This window comes from Ahaetulla prasina, chromosome 3, assembly GCF_028640845.1.
Source record: "Ahaetulla prasina isolate Xishuangbanna chromosome 3, ASM2864084v1, whole genome shotgun sequence".
NCBI classification, from domain to species: Eukaryota; Metazoa; Chordata; class Lepidosauria; order Squamata; family Colubridae; genus Ahaetulla; species Ahaetulla prasina.
In genome coordinates, this window is record NC_080541.1 from 214,550,960 (window position 1) to 214,566,377 (window position 15,418).

General features: G+C 43.9%; 1 protein-coding gene across 3 annotated transcripts; it reads left to right on the top strand.

Moving 5' to 3' along the window:
- Positions 1 to 2,078: 2,078 nt before the first annotated feature.
- FAM217B (family with sequence similarity 217 member B) lies at positions 2,079 to 12,832 on the top strand. Of its 3 annotated transcripts, none has more exons than XM_058178147.1 (4): positions 2,079 to 2,530; positions 5,107 to 5,212; positions 5,313 to 5,395; positions 8,426 to 12,832. In XM_058178147.1, the coding sequence occupies exons 1-4, from the start codon at positions 2,436 to 2,438 to the stop codon at positions 9,585 to 9,587; spliced, it is 1,446 nt and encodes a 481-aa protein (XP_058034130.1). In that variant the 5' UTR covers positions 2,079 to 2,435; the 3' UTR covers positions 9,588 to 12,832. The 3 variants fall into 3 exon arrangements, with proteins under 3 accessions (XP_058034130.1, XP_058034131.1, XP_058034129.1); XM_058178148.1 differs by having other exon boundaries at positions 2,079 to 2,525; XM_058178146.1 differs by lacking the exon at positions 2,079 to 2,530 and adding an exon at positions 2,677 to 3,178.
- Positions 12,833 to 15,418: the final 2,586 nt, after the last annotated feature.

Here is a 15,418-nt window from a genome sequence, read left to right on the forward strand (position 1 = left end):
TTAGTCATTCTCAGCCCCAACAAGGTCGTTTTATTACAGGTAGAGGCGGTGGCGGTGGGGGGTGTTAGAAACATGGAGCATTGTCCCCAGGCTGCCTGGCTGGCTACGTAATGCTCGGCTCCTTGGGTAAACCATGGTTAAGCGAATGAAGGCTTAGCAGCAGAGACCTCGCACGTTCCACCCCCCCCCCTCCACCCCAACCCGCTGGGGGCGACGCGAGCCTCCCCCGCCGCCCACAATGCTTTGCGGGCGACAAGGCTGAGTTTCCCCGTGGGGACGGGGACGGGAGGTCGCGCGCGCTTCTCGGGGGGGCTTCTCGGCTGGCCCGGCTTGGCGAGGGGCCGGCAGGTAGAGTTGGATGACGCGGACGGGCGATCACCCGGAGCCGACGCTGTGGCTGAAGCTGCTCTGATGATGCCCGCCGATACAACGCAGCTCCCGGTGCGGAGGAATGAAACCGCTCGGAGAAGCGGGCCAGGGGTGATCTCAAACACGTTACATAGTTGCATCCCATAATATCACATACCTTCATTAAAATGAGGTCTGACCTCAGAAGGGGCATAATTGTCAGGAAAAAGGTTGTTTGGAGTTCACAGAGATAAACCAGGCCCCAATTTGTACTAACAACCTTTTTTTTATCTGGAGCTAGTCTCCAGCTTGTTTATCTAGGAATGTCAAAAGCAAATGAACCTGAGCCATCATTTTAAAGAGAGTCAATAAATTAAAATACAAAGTAACCATAGAATAGAATAACAGAGTTGGAAGGAACCTTGGAGGTCTTACAGTCCGACCCGTTTAGGCAGGAAACCCTACACCACTTCAGACAAATGGTTATCCAACATCTTCTTAAAAACTCCCAGTGTTGGAGCATTTACAACTTCTGCAGGCAAGTTGTTCCACTTATTAATTGTTTTCACTGTCAGGAAATTTCTCCTTAGTTCTGTTGGAAGAAATATCCATCTGGGTTCAGTTCCAAGTGGGGACAAAGACACTGGAAACATGGAGGCTGCTTGGAAAGATGGTTTAATGGTGGTCAGGATCACATGGCTTGAGTTCCTGAACAGAAAAGGGCCTGAGATCCTGTGTGCTCCCTGGTTTTATGATTTTTCTGAGCTTTGACCTTTCTGGGGCACAGGAAGAGTATCCTGATTGGTTGTCAGACTCCCAGGGGGTGGGGGTCTTAGCTAGCCTTGCTGGCTGTCTCTCAAGCTTGCTTGAGCCTTGCCATGTGGTGAGTTTCAGTTGTATTGTGTTGCAAATCATGGGGGGATTGAGTGAGCTTGGTTGAAGCCTTAATTGCCCATTGACAAAGGTGGGGAGAATGAGTGAGCTTAGCTGAGGCTTTTACTGGCCCATTGACAAAGGTGGGGGGGAGTCAGGAAGTTGCAGGGAGCTCCTTTGTCTTTAAAATATGTTTCTCCATTTCTCATCCAGGAAGGTATAATATTCTGCTTTTTAAAATATTTCCTAGAATATTTCATTCTTCTAGGAGGGGGGTGGGTGCTAAATTCCTACAGTTCTAAGTTGCTTCTTTCCTTGATTAGTTTCCACCCATTGCTTCTTGTTCTATCCTCAGGTGCTTTGGAGCAGAGATCTCCAACCTTGTCAACTTTAAGACTTGTGGACTCCAACTCCCACAAGTCTTAAAGTTGCTAAGGTTGGAGACCCCCTGCTTTGGAGAATAGCTTGACTCCCACTTCTTTCTGGCAGCCCCTGTTGTTAGTTAACTAACGATGTTAGTTAACAAAATTACAAAACCCGTGTCATTTCCATTCCCCCCTCCCCCATCCTGGCTTGCAAAGTTCCCTGGGTGACAAGTTAGTCATTCTCAGCCCCAACAAGGTCGTTTTATTACAGGTAGAGGCGGTGGGGGTGGGGGGTGTTAGAAACATGGAGCATTGTCCCCAGGCTGCCTGGCTGGCTACGTAATGCTCGGCTCCTTGGGTAAACCATGGTTAAGCGAATGAAGGCTTAGCAGCAGAGACCTTGCGCGTTCCACCCCCCCCAACCCCAAACCGCTGGGGGCGACGCGAGCCTCCCCCGCCGCCCACAATGCTTTGCGGGCGACAAGGCTGAGCTTCCCCGTGGGGACGGGGACGGGAGGTCGCGCGCGTGTCTCGGGGGGGGGGGCTTCTCGGCTGGCCCCGCTTGGCGAGGGGCCGGCAGGTAGAGTTGGATGACGCGGACGGGCGATCACCCGGAGCCGACGCTGTGGCTGAAGCTGCTCTGATGATGCCCGCCGATACAACGCAGCTCCCGGTGCGGAGGAATGAAGCCGCTCGGAGAAGCGGGCCAGGGGTTGCAGCGGCTCTATAAGATGCGGCGAGGGGCTTCCCCCTGATTTGGGCTGCCTCGCTTCCAACGACCCGGAGGAAAAAAAAGAAAAAAAAAACCTAAATCGCATTTTTCTCTCCCCCCCTCCCCCCCCACTTATAATGGGACCGGGCATCGGAGGTTATCCCGTCTCCCTGCACAGAGGGAGCCTGCAAAAGCTGGTTCATGAAACCCACGAAGGGAGCGGAATGGTAACGTAAGGATGCCTCGTTTTGGAAAGATGCATGCAGGTGGCTGGCTTGTGTTTTCCCCGAAGTTGGGGGGTGGGGGGGTCGAAAATTGTCAGTCCAGTTTCCCCTTTAGCAGCCCTTTTTCTAGGGTTTTCTTTCGATGCTTGCAGTCCAGGCTCTTTTTAATCGCTGAGCATAAGAGAATTTTTGCTAAGGGATGGATGTCGTTTCCTCTCTTTCCCCTTCCTCCAATGCTAGTTATTTTGAGAGAAAGTCTCTATTCTACAGAAACCTTGTTAGTATTGGGAGGGGGGAATAGTGAGAAAAACAAGCCACAGGTACCTTGTCTTTATATTACTGGATAAACTGCCAGATGAGGTTTTAAGGTCTAAAAGCGGTTTTGCTATGTTGAATATCGCAAAAAACAACATTTTCTGGGATACCAACAAAGGCATCAATGCTCATGCTTCCCAGGTAATCCCAGTGGCTAATATTTACAGCAATCTTCTTCAATGTTGGCAAGTTTTAAAATCTGTGGACTTACACGCCCAGAATTCCCCAGCCAGCCTGGACACCTATGTTTCTGAATCCAGCTTCTTCCAAGTTGCTGGATTGCAATTCCTGGAATTGGAGGCTATACAGCTTGGAATTCTGGAAGTTGAAGTCTCAGAAAGGTGAGAGATTCATCTTTTTACCCTTGCAAACCTTCACGAGAATATAAGTTAAACTAAAAAAGTATTAATCTTCTGGTCAGGCTTGACTTATAAACATATACTTGAGATATTATTATTATTTTGCTTAATATGGATGTGGATTGTCTTCACTTTTCCCAACCTAGTCTATATTTCTGGTATTTCCTAATGATCTCCCCTCCAAGCACAGATCAACCTTGACCGGACTTAGATTTCTGAACAAGCCAAGTGGCATCTGCTGCAAAACAGTACTTAAACAACTCCTTAAGTTTTCCTTCATGTCCTTCCTTGATATTTTATGAGGAAAGCAGTTGGATATATGAATCCCAAGTGCAACAGGTTTCCTAGCAGAAATTACACACTAGAAAGAGTTGTTGTTCATTGCGAAGTAGTGCCTGACCCATCGTGACCCCATGGACAACGTTCCTCCAGGCCTTCCTGTCCTCTACCATCCTCCAGAATCCATTTAAGCTCACGCTGACTGCTTCAGTGATTCCATCCAACCACCTCATTCTCTGCCTGTCGTCTTCTTTTTCCCTCAACCTTTCCCAGCATTAGAAATCAACAAGAAAGAGAATTAGGTCCAAAACCAATTAGATCTGGATGATGATGATAAACTTGTATAGCACTTGATTATCAGTGACTCTGAGTGACTCACAACAATGAAACAAAATAATTGCAATAAAATCAATAAAACACAAAAAAATAAATACAGGTTGTTCTTGATGTATGGCCACAAATTAAGGCCAAATTTTGGTTGTAAGTTGTTGCAGTTGTTAAGCGGGCCACCACTTGACCATGCCTGATTTTACAACCATTTTATGATGGCTAAGAGAATCAGTTGGTCATTCAGTGAATCCAGCTTATCCAATGGGTTTTTTTCCCTAATGGAATTCTGATAGATGACTTTAATTCAAGGAATGAGGAGTGTGCCAATCTTGCAGGATCCAAATTTCCAGGCAGATAGATGTCAACTAACAAAGCCCTATGCCTTGTACAGTAGTTCCTGAGTTATTGATTTCTTACAGATTATTCAGTCAAAGATTGGCTTCTTTCCATGAGCTGATTAGTGTCCCAGTTACAGGTTTCTACTTTTAAAATATATTATGGTACAACAGATTGCATAGGAGATTGTTCAGAGACTTGACAATACTAACCTTCTTTCCTTGTCTAGTTTAATGAAAAGAAGGAGTAGGGATGAGATGATAGCAGTGATCCAATATCTCAGAGGCTGCCACAAAGAAGGGGGAGTCAAGCTATTCTCCAAAGCACCTGAGGGCAGGACAAGAAGCAATGGATGGAAACTAATCAAGGAGAGAATCAACTTAGAACTAAGGAGAAATTTCCTGAGAGTTAGAACAATTAATCAGTGGAACAATTCGCCTCCAGAAGTTGTGAATGCTCCAACACTGGAAGTTTTAAAGAAGAGACTGAATAACCATTTGTTTGAAATGATACAGGGTTTCTTGCCTCAGCAGGGGTTTGGACTAGAAGACCTCCAAGGTCCCTTCCAACTCTTGAGATTCTAAATTCCTTTAGTCTCTTTTTAATGTCAGATATTTATTTATTTGATTGGGGAGGGAGAGAGACCTTGATCGAATCATGCATTAGAAAATGCAAGTATTATAAATGTAAATGTTTTATCATCACCGTCCTATCAATGTCCACCCATTTAATTCACATGGATACACATTTCACAGGAAAGAAAGAGGAATGGCTTCGCTTCAATGAAAATGCCATATATTACTTTCTTAATAAGCTTGTCTATGAGAATAATCACCAGAAAAAAATTAGATTTCTAAGGCAAAAGAACAATATACGTATAAACTTGTCCTGTTAAAATAAAGGTGTAATTTTTGTTCCCCATGTAACATCCATCTTTGACAAAATTCCTCTTTTTAATCAATTAGTTCCAGTGGAGGAAAGAACCACTCAAGCACAAAAGAATTAAAGAAATCAACGTTGCTGAAACCTTTCAAGAGGCCAGTGAAAAACACATCTGCTATTGCAGAAAAGGTCAGGCCACTTATATTTTTACTGAATGCAAATTATCCTTAGATGCTCATGTCTTCCCTACCACTGCAATTACAATTAAACATTAATTTGTTTCTTTTAGGCTCCCGTAGAGGCTACAGACAGACAGATAACAGCTCAATACAAAGAGAAAAAGCAAGATTATGAAGAGCATCAACCAAACAGGTGAAGTTCTTTTTAATATGGTTGCACTTTTGGAATAAGAAGTAGATTTGTTTTTCACAGGGAGTTGGGAATGGATAAAGGGAGATACAATAATCTTAAAAATACAATAATACAATAATCAATGGGTGGAAATGGGTGGAAACTAATCAAGGAGAGAAGCAACTTAGAACTAAGGAGAAATTTCCTGACAGTTAGAACAATTTATCAGTAGAATAACTTGCCTGCAGAAGTTGTGAATGCTCCAACACTGGAAGTTTTTAAGAAGATGTTGAATAACCATTTCTCTGAAGTGGTGTAGGATTTCCTACCTAGGCAGGGAGTAGGACTAGAAGACCTCCAAGATCCCTTCCAACTCTGTTGTTCTAAATTTTAAAAAAGGATGGGATATGAAAGTTTAATCGAGGTACTGATCAGTTGAAAATACAGCCTCCATGACCACTGGGTAATATCCTTTTCAGTTCTGGTCAGATGGTGCCAATTTCCTGGCATTGATTTCCTTAAGGATTAGTACTGAAAAGACTTTGATTGCCTTGAACAGTGATGTATACTGATATAATGATCATCACAATGAAAATAGATGCCATCAGATGAGAGAACTCCTTAATTCTTCTGGATAAGAGTTCAGAGCACTGGGTGACATTCTTACCTTGAGCGTTGATTCCAGAACATGGCACTAAACATCTTGGCACAGATGCTTCGGACTATAAGACACACCTACCGTTTTTGGTAAAATAAGAAAATAGGAATAGAATAGAATAGGAAAATAAGAAAAATAAATCTGCCTCTGCCTCCCAGCAATTTTGCCTCGTTGCAGTAAACAACCTGCTTTATTTTCATTTTTGTTTTCAGCATAGCTTGATTCGCACAAGAAAAAAAAACTGCTCCCAGCAATTTACCTCCTTGCAGCAAGCAGCAGAGGCCCGCACAAAACAGACCCGTTCCAGTCCAGCTTTCGGTCCGGATATAGTATGGAGACAGCTTTGGTCACGTTGGTGGATGACCTCTGGAGGGCAAGGGACAGGGGTTGTTCCTCTGCTCTTGTCCTATTAGATCTCTCAGCGGCTTTTGATACCATCGACCATGGTATCTTGCTGCACCGGTTGGAGAGTTTGGAAGTAGGCACCGTTTATCGGTAGTTCTCCTCCTATCTCTCTGACTGGTCGCAGACGGTGTTGACGATGTTGACAGGGGGGCAGAGATTGACCACGAGGCGCCTTACTTGTGGGGTGCCACAGGGGTCGATTCTCTCGCCTCTCCTGTTCAACATCTATATGAAGCCGTTGGGCGAGGTCATCAGTGGCTTTGGGGTGAGATACCAACTGTACGCTGACGACACGCAGCTGTACTTTTCCACCCCGGGCCACCCCAACGAAGCTGTCGAAGTGCTGTCCCGGTGCTTGGAAGCCGTACGGGTCTGGATGGGGAGAAACAGGCTCAAGCTCAATCCCTCCAAGACGGAGTGGCTGTGGATGCCGGCACCCCGGTACAGCCAGCTGCAACCACAGCTGACTGTTGGGGGCGAGTCATTGGCCCCAATGGAAAGGGTGTGCAACTTGGGTGTTCTCCTGGATGGACGGCTGTCATTTGAAGACCACCTGATGGCCGTCTCCAGGAGAGCTTTTTACCAGGTTCGCTTGGTTCGCCAGTTGCGCCCCTTCCTTGACCGGGATGCCTTATGCACAGTCACTCGTGCTCTTGTCACCTCTCGCTTGGATTATTGCAATGCTCTCTACATGGGGCTCCCCTTGAAGTGCACTCGGAGGCTTCAGTTAGTTCAGAATGCAGCTGCGCGGGTGATAGAGGGAGCCGCACGCGGCTCCCATGTAACACCGCTCCTGCGCAGGCTGCACTGGCTGCCTGTGGTCTTTCGGGTGCACTTTAAGGTTCTGGTTACTACCTTTAAAGCGCTCCATGGCTTAGGGCCTGGGTACTTACGGGACCGCCTGCTGTTACCTCACGCCTCCCACCAACCCGTACGCTCGCACAGAGAGGGACTTCTCAGGGTGCCGTCCGCCAAGCAATGTCGGCTGGCGGCCCCTAGGGGAAGATGTGGGGGCTCTGTGGGGGCTCCTGCCCTCTGGAACGAACTCCCCCCTAGTTTGCGTCAATTGCCTGACCTTCGGACCTTCCGCCGCGAGCTGAAAACGCATTTATTTATCTGAGCGGGACTGGCTTAAATTTTTTAAATTCTTAATTTTTAATTTTAAATATTAATATATATTAATTTTAACTGGGGTTGTAATTTATATGAATTTTAAGGGTTTTTAGGTTAAACATTTTAAATTTTGGCCAATTATATAATAAGTTTTTTAATTCTCTGTTTTAATTGTACACTGTTCTTGTTTTATATTGGCTGTACACCGCCCTGAGTCCTTCGGGAGAAGGGCGGTATAAAAATCTAATAAATAAATAAATAAGTTAGTTAGTTAGTTAGTTAGTTAGTTAGTTAGTTAGTTAGTTAGTTGAGAGTCAGGAGGCCGATCCAACAATCAACTTGTGCTAATTAGGCTATGCTGAAGCTGAAATGATCTGTTTCTTCTTGCTGCTTGCTGCAAGGAGGTAAATTGCTGGGAGACAGAGGCCAAAGGGTGGGCCAGTGGGTGGGCAGGGCTACATTCGGTGTATAAGACACACCCAAATTTTCACCCCCTTTTAGGGGGGAAAAGGGTGCGTCTTATACTCTGAAAAATACAGTAGGTAGAACATCACCAAGTAGGCACTGATGAAGTTGCCTGGTTTGGGTAATAAAACTTCTGGAAGGAAATGAACAAGCTCAGAGAGCATCAAAAACCCCTTATGTTTGTTGATATCAATGGCTTACTCATCTGTTGGTACGTTTTGTGTTTTCTCTTTTTTCTATTTCGTAATGTTAGGCTCCCGAGCGTCTTAGAGTGAAGTCAGAAAGATTGTTTTAGGATCTTTTTAAAGCTGACATGAGTATTTTTTCTTTCTCTTTTTAAGGAAACACTTGTACTAGCTTGTACTAACAAACACTTGTACTAATGCAAACCCTTATACTTCCTCACACAGGGTGCCCAAGTCGAAAAGAGAACTTCTCTTTAGAAAAAGCCATGAGGCCGGAGACAACAAAATTCTTCTTGCATTTAAAGATGTCTCGTGGAGTCCTTCCAGCGGGACAGAAGATACAACGATTCAGAGGTTTTATTGCGGACAAAAAGGCAATTTGGAAAGAGACTCTGGAGAGAAGGTGGAGGAAGCTGGCCCCAGCGGTCTTTCCTGTCAAGATACTACCACCAAGGCAATGTTTCTGGACTTCGGATCTTTGCAAATGATGAAAGAGGAAGACTCTGAGGAAGACGATGCCAGCGACCTTTCCGATTCCGAAAGAATTCCTATCCCTCCATCGCCTTGCACGCCGCCGGAGCTCAATCTGCGAGCGGAAGAGATCGACCCTGTTTGCTTTGAATACCACTTTGAGACGCAACGGAAGCAACCGGACTACCATTACCCGGATTTTCTCCCACCACCTTTTAACACCTGGGACTTGAAAGGGTTGGCTGTGTTCATCAACACCGAGTGCAAATCAGAACCCAGGCCGGAACCGACTGGATTTCTTGAAAAATACGTGGATCGTCTTTTGGAGTTGGAATGGCTGCAAATGCAAACCGTACAAGCCGAGAAAGGAAAGGTAACCAAAGCTCGGGCTCAGACTGCTCCTAGCGTCCTCCGGTCCTTGAAAAGTTCCGGCAAAAGCAAGTTATTGCACAGCCCTTCAGCAAATAAACAATTGACTCTCCCTGGAAACTTTCCAAGACTCCCCAATGCAGGTCTCAAAAAAGACTTCCATGGGGAAAAAACCAACCAGGTGACATCCCTTGAGAGTCCGTTGAAGGCCACTGGACCCATCCAGGGCTCATCAGTTCATCAGAGGAGACCATCTGAAGCAAAGAATGAGACCAAAAAGCGGCCTGCCCTCAAGCAGCATTTGGCCAGTATGCCTTCTTTTGAGATCCAGGAATCCTCCATGATCCATGGAGCTGGTAACATGAGACCTCCCAAGCCATCTTCTTCATTCCATGGGTCCACTGTCCCCCTTAAGGGGTTGCCAGCCCACATAGGCCCAAATCCCAAGAATGGAAAGACGAATAATTATACTCCTCCCAAAAAAGCCTCAGCAGATACCAAGCTAAAAACAAACGGCCTGAAACAAACACGGTGCAAATTTAAATAATGCCGGGATAAGGTTTGTTGCTTTGGTACAGCAAGGTCTGGCGGCCATTTTCCTTGTTGCAGGAAGAATCCAGAATGGTGGTTCTTTAACTTTGAGGTGGACATTCATAGGGAGATGCCGTCGTGTCCTCGACTTCTGATCCTATGTTGTCATTGGTCCTGAAGACAATAATTCTGATTCATCTCTGCTTCAACTACACTATTGGACATGTAGGTATTCTCGCCCTTGTGATGTTTGCAATTACAAGACTCCACAGTGTGAGATCTTTGGTCTTCCTGGGATTCCTTCCATAAGCATGTAACAACAAAGCATGCTCACAGCCCATATACTCATGGCCTCTCTTTTTTAAAAGTCGTGATGTATGGCCAGCCATTTTCTTTTCTCCTGTGGTAAATTTTTGCAGTTTTTTTTTTTAATTTATAGGGAATTATCACCTTTAAAGTTCATTCTGGTATGATGTACTACTTGTATGACATGATGGGTCACACTAAATATTGAGTGGTAAAAGTTGTGGGAATGAACATGAATTAACTTCATTGGTTACAGTGCAGTTGCTCCTGCCTAAGGATTAGGGTAGCAGTATCTAACCTTGGCAACTTTAAGAATTGTGGATTTCAAATCCCAGAATTCCCCTACAGGGGTGGCTGGGGAATTCTGAGAGTTGAAGTCCTCAGTTGTCTCAAAGGTGCTTTTTTGAAAGGCAACTGGACTGTTTTTTTCCCTTAAGGAAGAAAACATTTCGCTTCTATCCAAGAAGCTTCATTGATTCTGGCAGGATGGTGGGGTAATGGAAGGATTAGTTCTGATAGGATGGGGTGTGTGCGTGTTTGGAAGGATCATATTGCTTTGCAGTCATCTGGTTGTTAACACTCTCCCTGGGAGCTCTTGAGGCCACTTGGGGGTTTATCTGAGAATTCTGCACTGAGAATCTCCACAGACAAGTCCGTAGTTCTTAAAGTTCCTAAGTTTAGCCCCAAACCAACCAGTGTTTTCTTGAGTACTCTCTGCAAGTCAAATCGGTCTACTCTTATCAAAAGATTTATCTCTTTCTCATAATGTCCATAGTCGATATGATCCTAGACAGTCTCTCTAAATCAGAGTTCTTTCAACCTGGCAATACCCAGATATGTGGACTTCAGTTCCCAAAATTCTCACCAATGGCCGTGCTGGCTAAGGAATTCTGGCATTTGAAGTCCAGGCACCAAGAGATTGCCAAGGTGCTGGAAATTTTCTGTCTCTGTGATTGTTTTGGTTGTCCTAACAGAAAGTTGGAGTAGAAAAGACGCAGGTGTGTACAGCTGTAAACCTGTTTTACCGATTGCACTTTTATCTGGAAAAGATGCCATAAAGGCAGGATAACCAGAAAGATAAATAAATGCCTCCCAGCTGCTTTGTGGCTACAGGAAGGTATAAAAAGTTATTCCTATATGGTACATTGACAGCATGCAAAAGAGAATCAAAAGTGAGGGGGAAAAAAGACAGCTGAATTGCTTCTGCCATTAAAATAGGAATTTTCACCAAGAAAAGTATAAAAGGAAATTTGATTAGATTTTTCTTTTTTTGTAATGAACCGTTTCACTTTATTTTATTTTAAGTCTCGTACTTAAGGAAGATTGGCCTGCTCCTTTCCATACCTGCAAAAACACATTGAATATTATATTCTGAAAACTGGACATAACTCTGTGCTAGTCGTTTGTCAGTAATTGCCAATAAAAAGAGCAGGGAAGAAGAGACTGTTACAATCTTATAAATACTGGTAATTTTTTAACTGAGTGTTATTGAAGGGGGATTCAGCTCACAACTTCTGCTTTTTTTGGGTAGCAACCCTGCTCTTACCATAACGGCTAGTTTGATCATTATAATGAATTAATTCTGTCATCTTTACTTTACTATTTCAAAGCATTTGAAACACTTAAAAGCGGTTCAAAAACAGAATGAAATCCAAGGTCCTTGCTGCTCTCTGAGCTTGGTGGTTTTCTTGCACACGTTTCATTACCCAAACTCTGTAACATCATGAGTCATTTTAGCCCTGAGCTACAACTATTCTCCTTTAAAGTGAAATACATCACCCCGTTTCTGTAGGTGGCTGTATCGATAAGGCCCAATTTGAAGATCTCTGGATCTTCCAAAAGTTTCAATGTTTTGTAAGAACTTTGGGTAAGAAATCTGTAGTTTTGGACACAGTAAATCCAATTCAGAAGTACTATTTGATAGTAGTGGGAAATTTCAGAGAATGCCAGGTTGTGCAAATAAAAACTGCCCCCTTCTTATAAGGTTTTATGTAGCAGTGTGGAGCAGCCAAAACTTTTATCCCCTGGATTACACTATTTTGTACTTGGTAAGCAGAATACAATGACATACAAGTAATCAAGGCATTTTCCTATCCCCCTTCACTGAATCATTCAGCTGATGCAATTCTCCAGGGGTTTTTTTGGAAGTTATGATTTATGTGCAGAGTTAATTGAGATATACATGTAATTAAATTGACTTCATGGTTTATACTGTGGTTTTATCCCCCCCACTGTCTTTATCCAACCATAGCAGTGTAAACTTAGAAATCATGGTATTTGATTGTAAAAGCAAATTAAAAAAAAAGGGTTTGAATTAATTTTAATGTATAAGTAGTCCTCAACTTACAGCCGTTCATTTAGCAACTGTTCAAAGTTACAATGGCACTGAGAAAATGACTTATAACTGGTCGTTGCACTTACGATCATTGTAGCATCACCCATGGGGCCACGTGATCAAAATTTGGTTGCTTGGCAATCGGATGTATTTACAATGGTTGCAGCATCCTTTGCAACCTCCCCAGACGGCTTCCAATAAACATGTGGGAAACCGGATTTGCTTAACAACCATGTGACTCACTTAACAACTGCAGTGATTTTCTTAAGTTGCAAGAAAAGCTCATAAAATCAGGCCCAACGCACTTAAACAACCACCTTGCTTAACAGGAGAAATTCTGGTTCCCAATTGTGGTCGTAAGTTGAGGACTAGCTGTACTTGATTTTTGGTACCTCAAAAATGATTGAAAACTATGCTGTTCTTTTAAACTTCATGGATGCTTTCGGCCAGATTTAAACTTAATTCTGTTATTGAGAGATCAAGTAAGGCATCATTGTTCAAAAGTCACATCATGTCGTTGTGATGATCAAAATGTTCTACGTGCACAAGCATGCGTGGTCAGAATTTCTGAGTTTTCTCTGAAAAAAAAAATGAATAAATACTTTGTTCAGAACTTTGCAATCAGCCCTGGTCAGATTTTTTTTTTTTAAAAAAAAGCCACATTACTTATTATCTTTATAGAACTTGCAGATTAGTTGTATGAAATACATTTGTGGGGTTTGCTACAGCTAAAATGGCTATGATTTTCCCAGTTGCAATGTATTTATTTATTTATTTTATTTATTTATTTATTTATTTGTCATAACAATATATACAAGCGTTACATAAAAGGTTATAAATATATGAACGTATATATGAGGAGAAATGAGGTACTAAAAACGTGTATATACATAGGGAAAGAAACAGTAGGACAGGAACGGTAGGCACGTTTGTGCTCTTATGCACGCCCCTTTAGAGTCCTCTTAGGAAAGTGGTGAGGTCAACCGTGGACAGTTTTTGAGTGAAACCTTTGGGGTTATGAGAAGAAACCACAGAGTCAGGTAATGCATTCCAAGTATATACAATTCTGTTACAGAAATCGTGTTTTCTGCAATCTAAACTGGAACGGTTGACATTGAGTTTGAATCTGTTTGTAGCTCTTGTGATATTGTTATTGAAACTAAAAAAGTCATTGACAGGAAGGACATTACAACGGATGATTTGAATGTATGGCTGTGAAAGTGGACCATAAGAAAGGCTGAGCGCCAAAGAATTGAGGCCTTTGAATTCTGGTACTGGAGAAGGCTCCTGCAAGTCCCTTGGACTGCAAAGCAATCGAACCAATCAGTCCTAGAGGAGATCAACTCTGACTGCTCCTTAGAAGGCCAGATCCTGAAGATGAAACTGAAATACTTTGGCCATTTAATGAGAAGGAAGGATTCACTGCAGAAGAGCCTAATGCTGGGAAAGATTGAGGGCAAAAGAAGAAGGGGACAACAGAGAATGAGGTGGCTGGATGGAGTCACTGAAGCAGTAGGCGTGAGTTTAAATGGACTCCAGAGGATGGTAGAGGACAGGAAGGCCTGGAGTAACATTGTCCATGGGGTTGCAATGGGTCGGACACGACTTTGCAACTAACAACAATAACAACTAGAGCTAAAATATAATATGACATATGTCCACATATCCAGTTTTCTCCCCCGTGAGCAGACCCTAGTTAGGATACTGTGTCCAGTTTTGGCCACCAGAAAGGATTGTGACAATGTTCAGAGGAAGCCACCGAGAAGGATCTACAAACCAAGCCGTATGAGGAAAAGTTAAAAGATCTGAGCATGTCTGACTAATAGAAAAAAAACCACTAGGGAGATAATGATGGCAGTCTTCAAATGGCTGAAGAGTTGACCCATCAAAGAGAGACTGAATCTCTTCTATGGCTCCAGAGAGCAATAAATGTAAAGTGAAGCACAATAAATTAAACCAGGCCTGATATGATTGAATGTACTGAGGTTGGCGGTTTTCCTGCAGACATTTTATTACTAAATTAGGTAACATCATCAGTGCCAGAAAGGAGTGGAGTTTGCTCTTATTTTTATATTCTAGTGGATTCTCCTTTTGGTGGGAGTGTTCTTAGTGGGTCCTTGGTTAGGCTGTTGTTTACTGTTGATTTGTTTCTCAGCATTGGTAGTTCTTAACCTGTGTTTCTCAACCTTGGCTACTTGAAGATGTGTGGACTTCAATTCCCAGAATTCCCCAGCCAGCATGGGAATTATGGGCATGCTGAAAATGGTAGCCATTTCCAGGAGGCTGTTGCATGGCCTAGGGATAAACCATTCTGTTTGCTTCCTTATGTTATGACCCAGACCCAAGTAGGTAGTAGGAAACTACTCAGTCAATGTAAAAGCAAACAAACTTTATTTGAACAGCTGAGAATTACTTCATTCTTAGCATAGTTCAACTAAATTAGAGCAAATTCCTCCCAACACAAATTCCTCATTCCTATTGCCAACCTTGGTCCAATTAGGCAAACTGCCAAAGGCCTTTCTTGGCAAATGTTCAGAAGACACTGATACAAAATAAATGCAACAAGACAAAGCTATCAACATTGTTTTCCGGCAAACCCCAAATGCCATTGCTGGTCTTTTCAGCCTTATGGGAGGGGCCAATCATCTCTTGGCCCTACTCCCAAGTTGTCCTCTTTGCTTGAGCTGCTCTTGCCTTCTGGCAGCTCTTCTCATGCATGCATTAGGAACAGGCTCCTCTTTCTCCTCTGCCTCACTACTGTCAGCCTGTGGAAGCTCTGGAGTCCACACCTCACTCCCCAATGACCCTAGCCCCACCTCAGCCTCTGACGCAAAGCCCTCATCCGGGCCTTCCCCAGTCTCCAGGACTGGCCCACTCTCTTCCTCAGCCTCATCGCTGTCCGACTCCATTGCCATCTTCGCAGGCTGCTGGCGGACCACAACATCTTAGCATGGTCTGCACAGCATTGCAGAAAGCTCCAGAGATCTTCAAAAGGTAAATGCATGATGGTTGACGGGAAGAGGAGGAGATCCAAGTCTTGTGGGGATCTGATGGGAGGAGGAGGAAGACCTGCAGGGACCTGGCGGGGGTGGAAACGGGACCAAGGTTTTTGGGGGATCTCCAGATATGGGAAGCAAAGCACAGGGTGTCCCAGGGGGTGGGGGAAGACTTAGGAGACTCATGACATTTCCCCATCCCTGAGGCAC

Excerpts from the sequence above, each read along its gene's own strand:
- FAM217B (XM_058178146.1), top strand. The coding sequence starts at position 2,910 with ATGTTGAATATCGCAAAAAACAACATTTTCTGGGATACCAACAAAGGC. Across the intron at positions 5,213-5,312 it reads CATCTGCTATTGCAGAAAAG|GCTCCCGTAGAGGCTACAGA; the intron begins GTCAGGCCACTT and ends TGTTTCTTTTAG. Across the intron at positions 5,396-8,425 it reads GAAGAGCATCAACCAAACAG|GGTGCCCAAGTCGAAAAGAG; the intron begins GTGAAGTTCTTT and ends TTCCTCACACAG.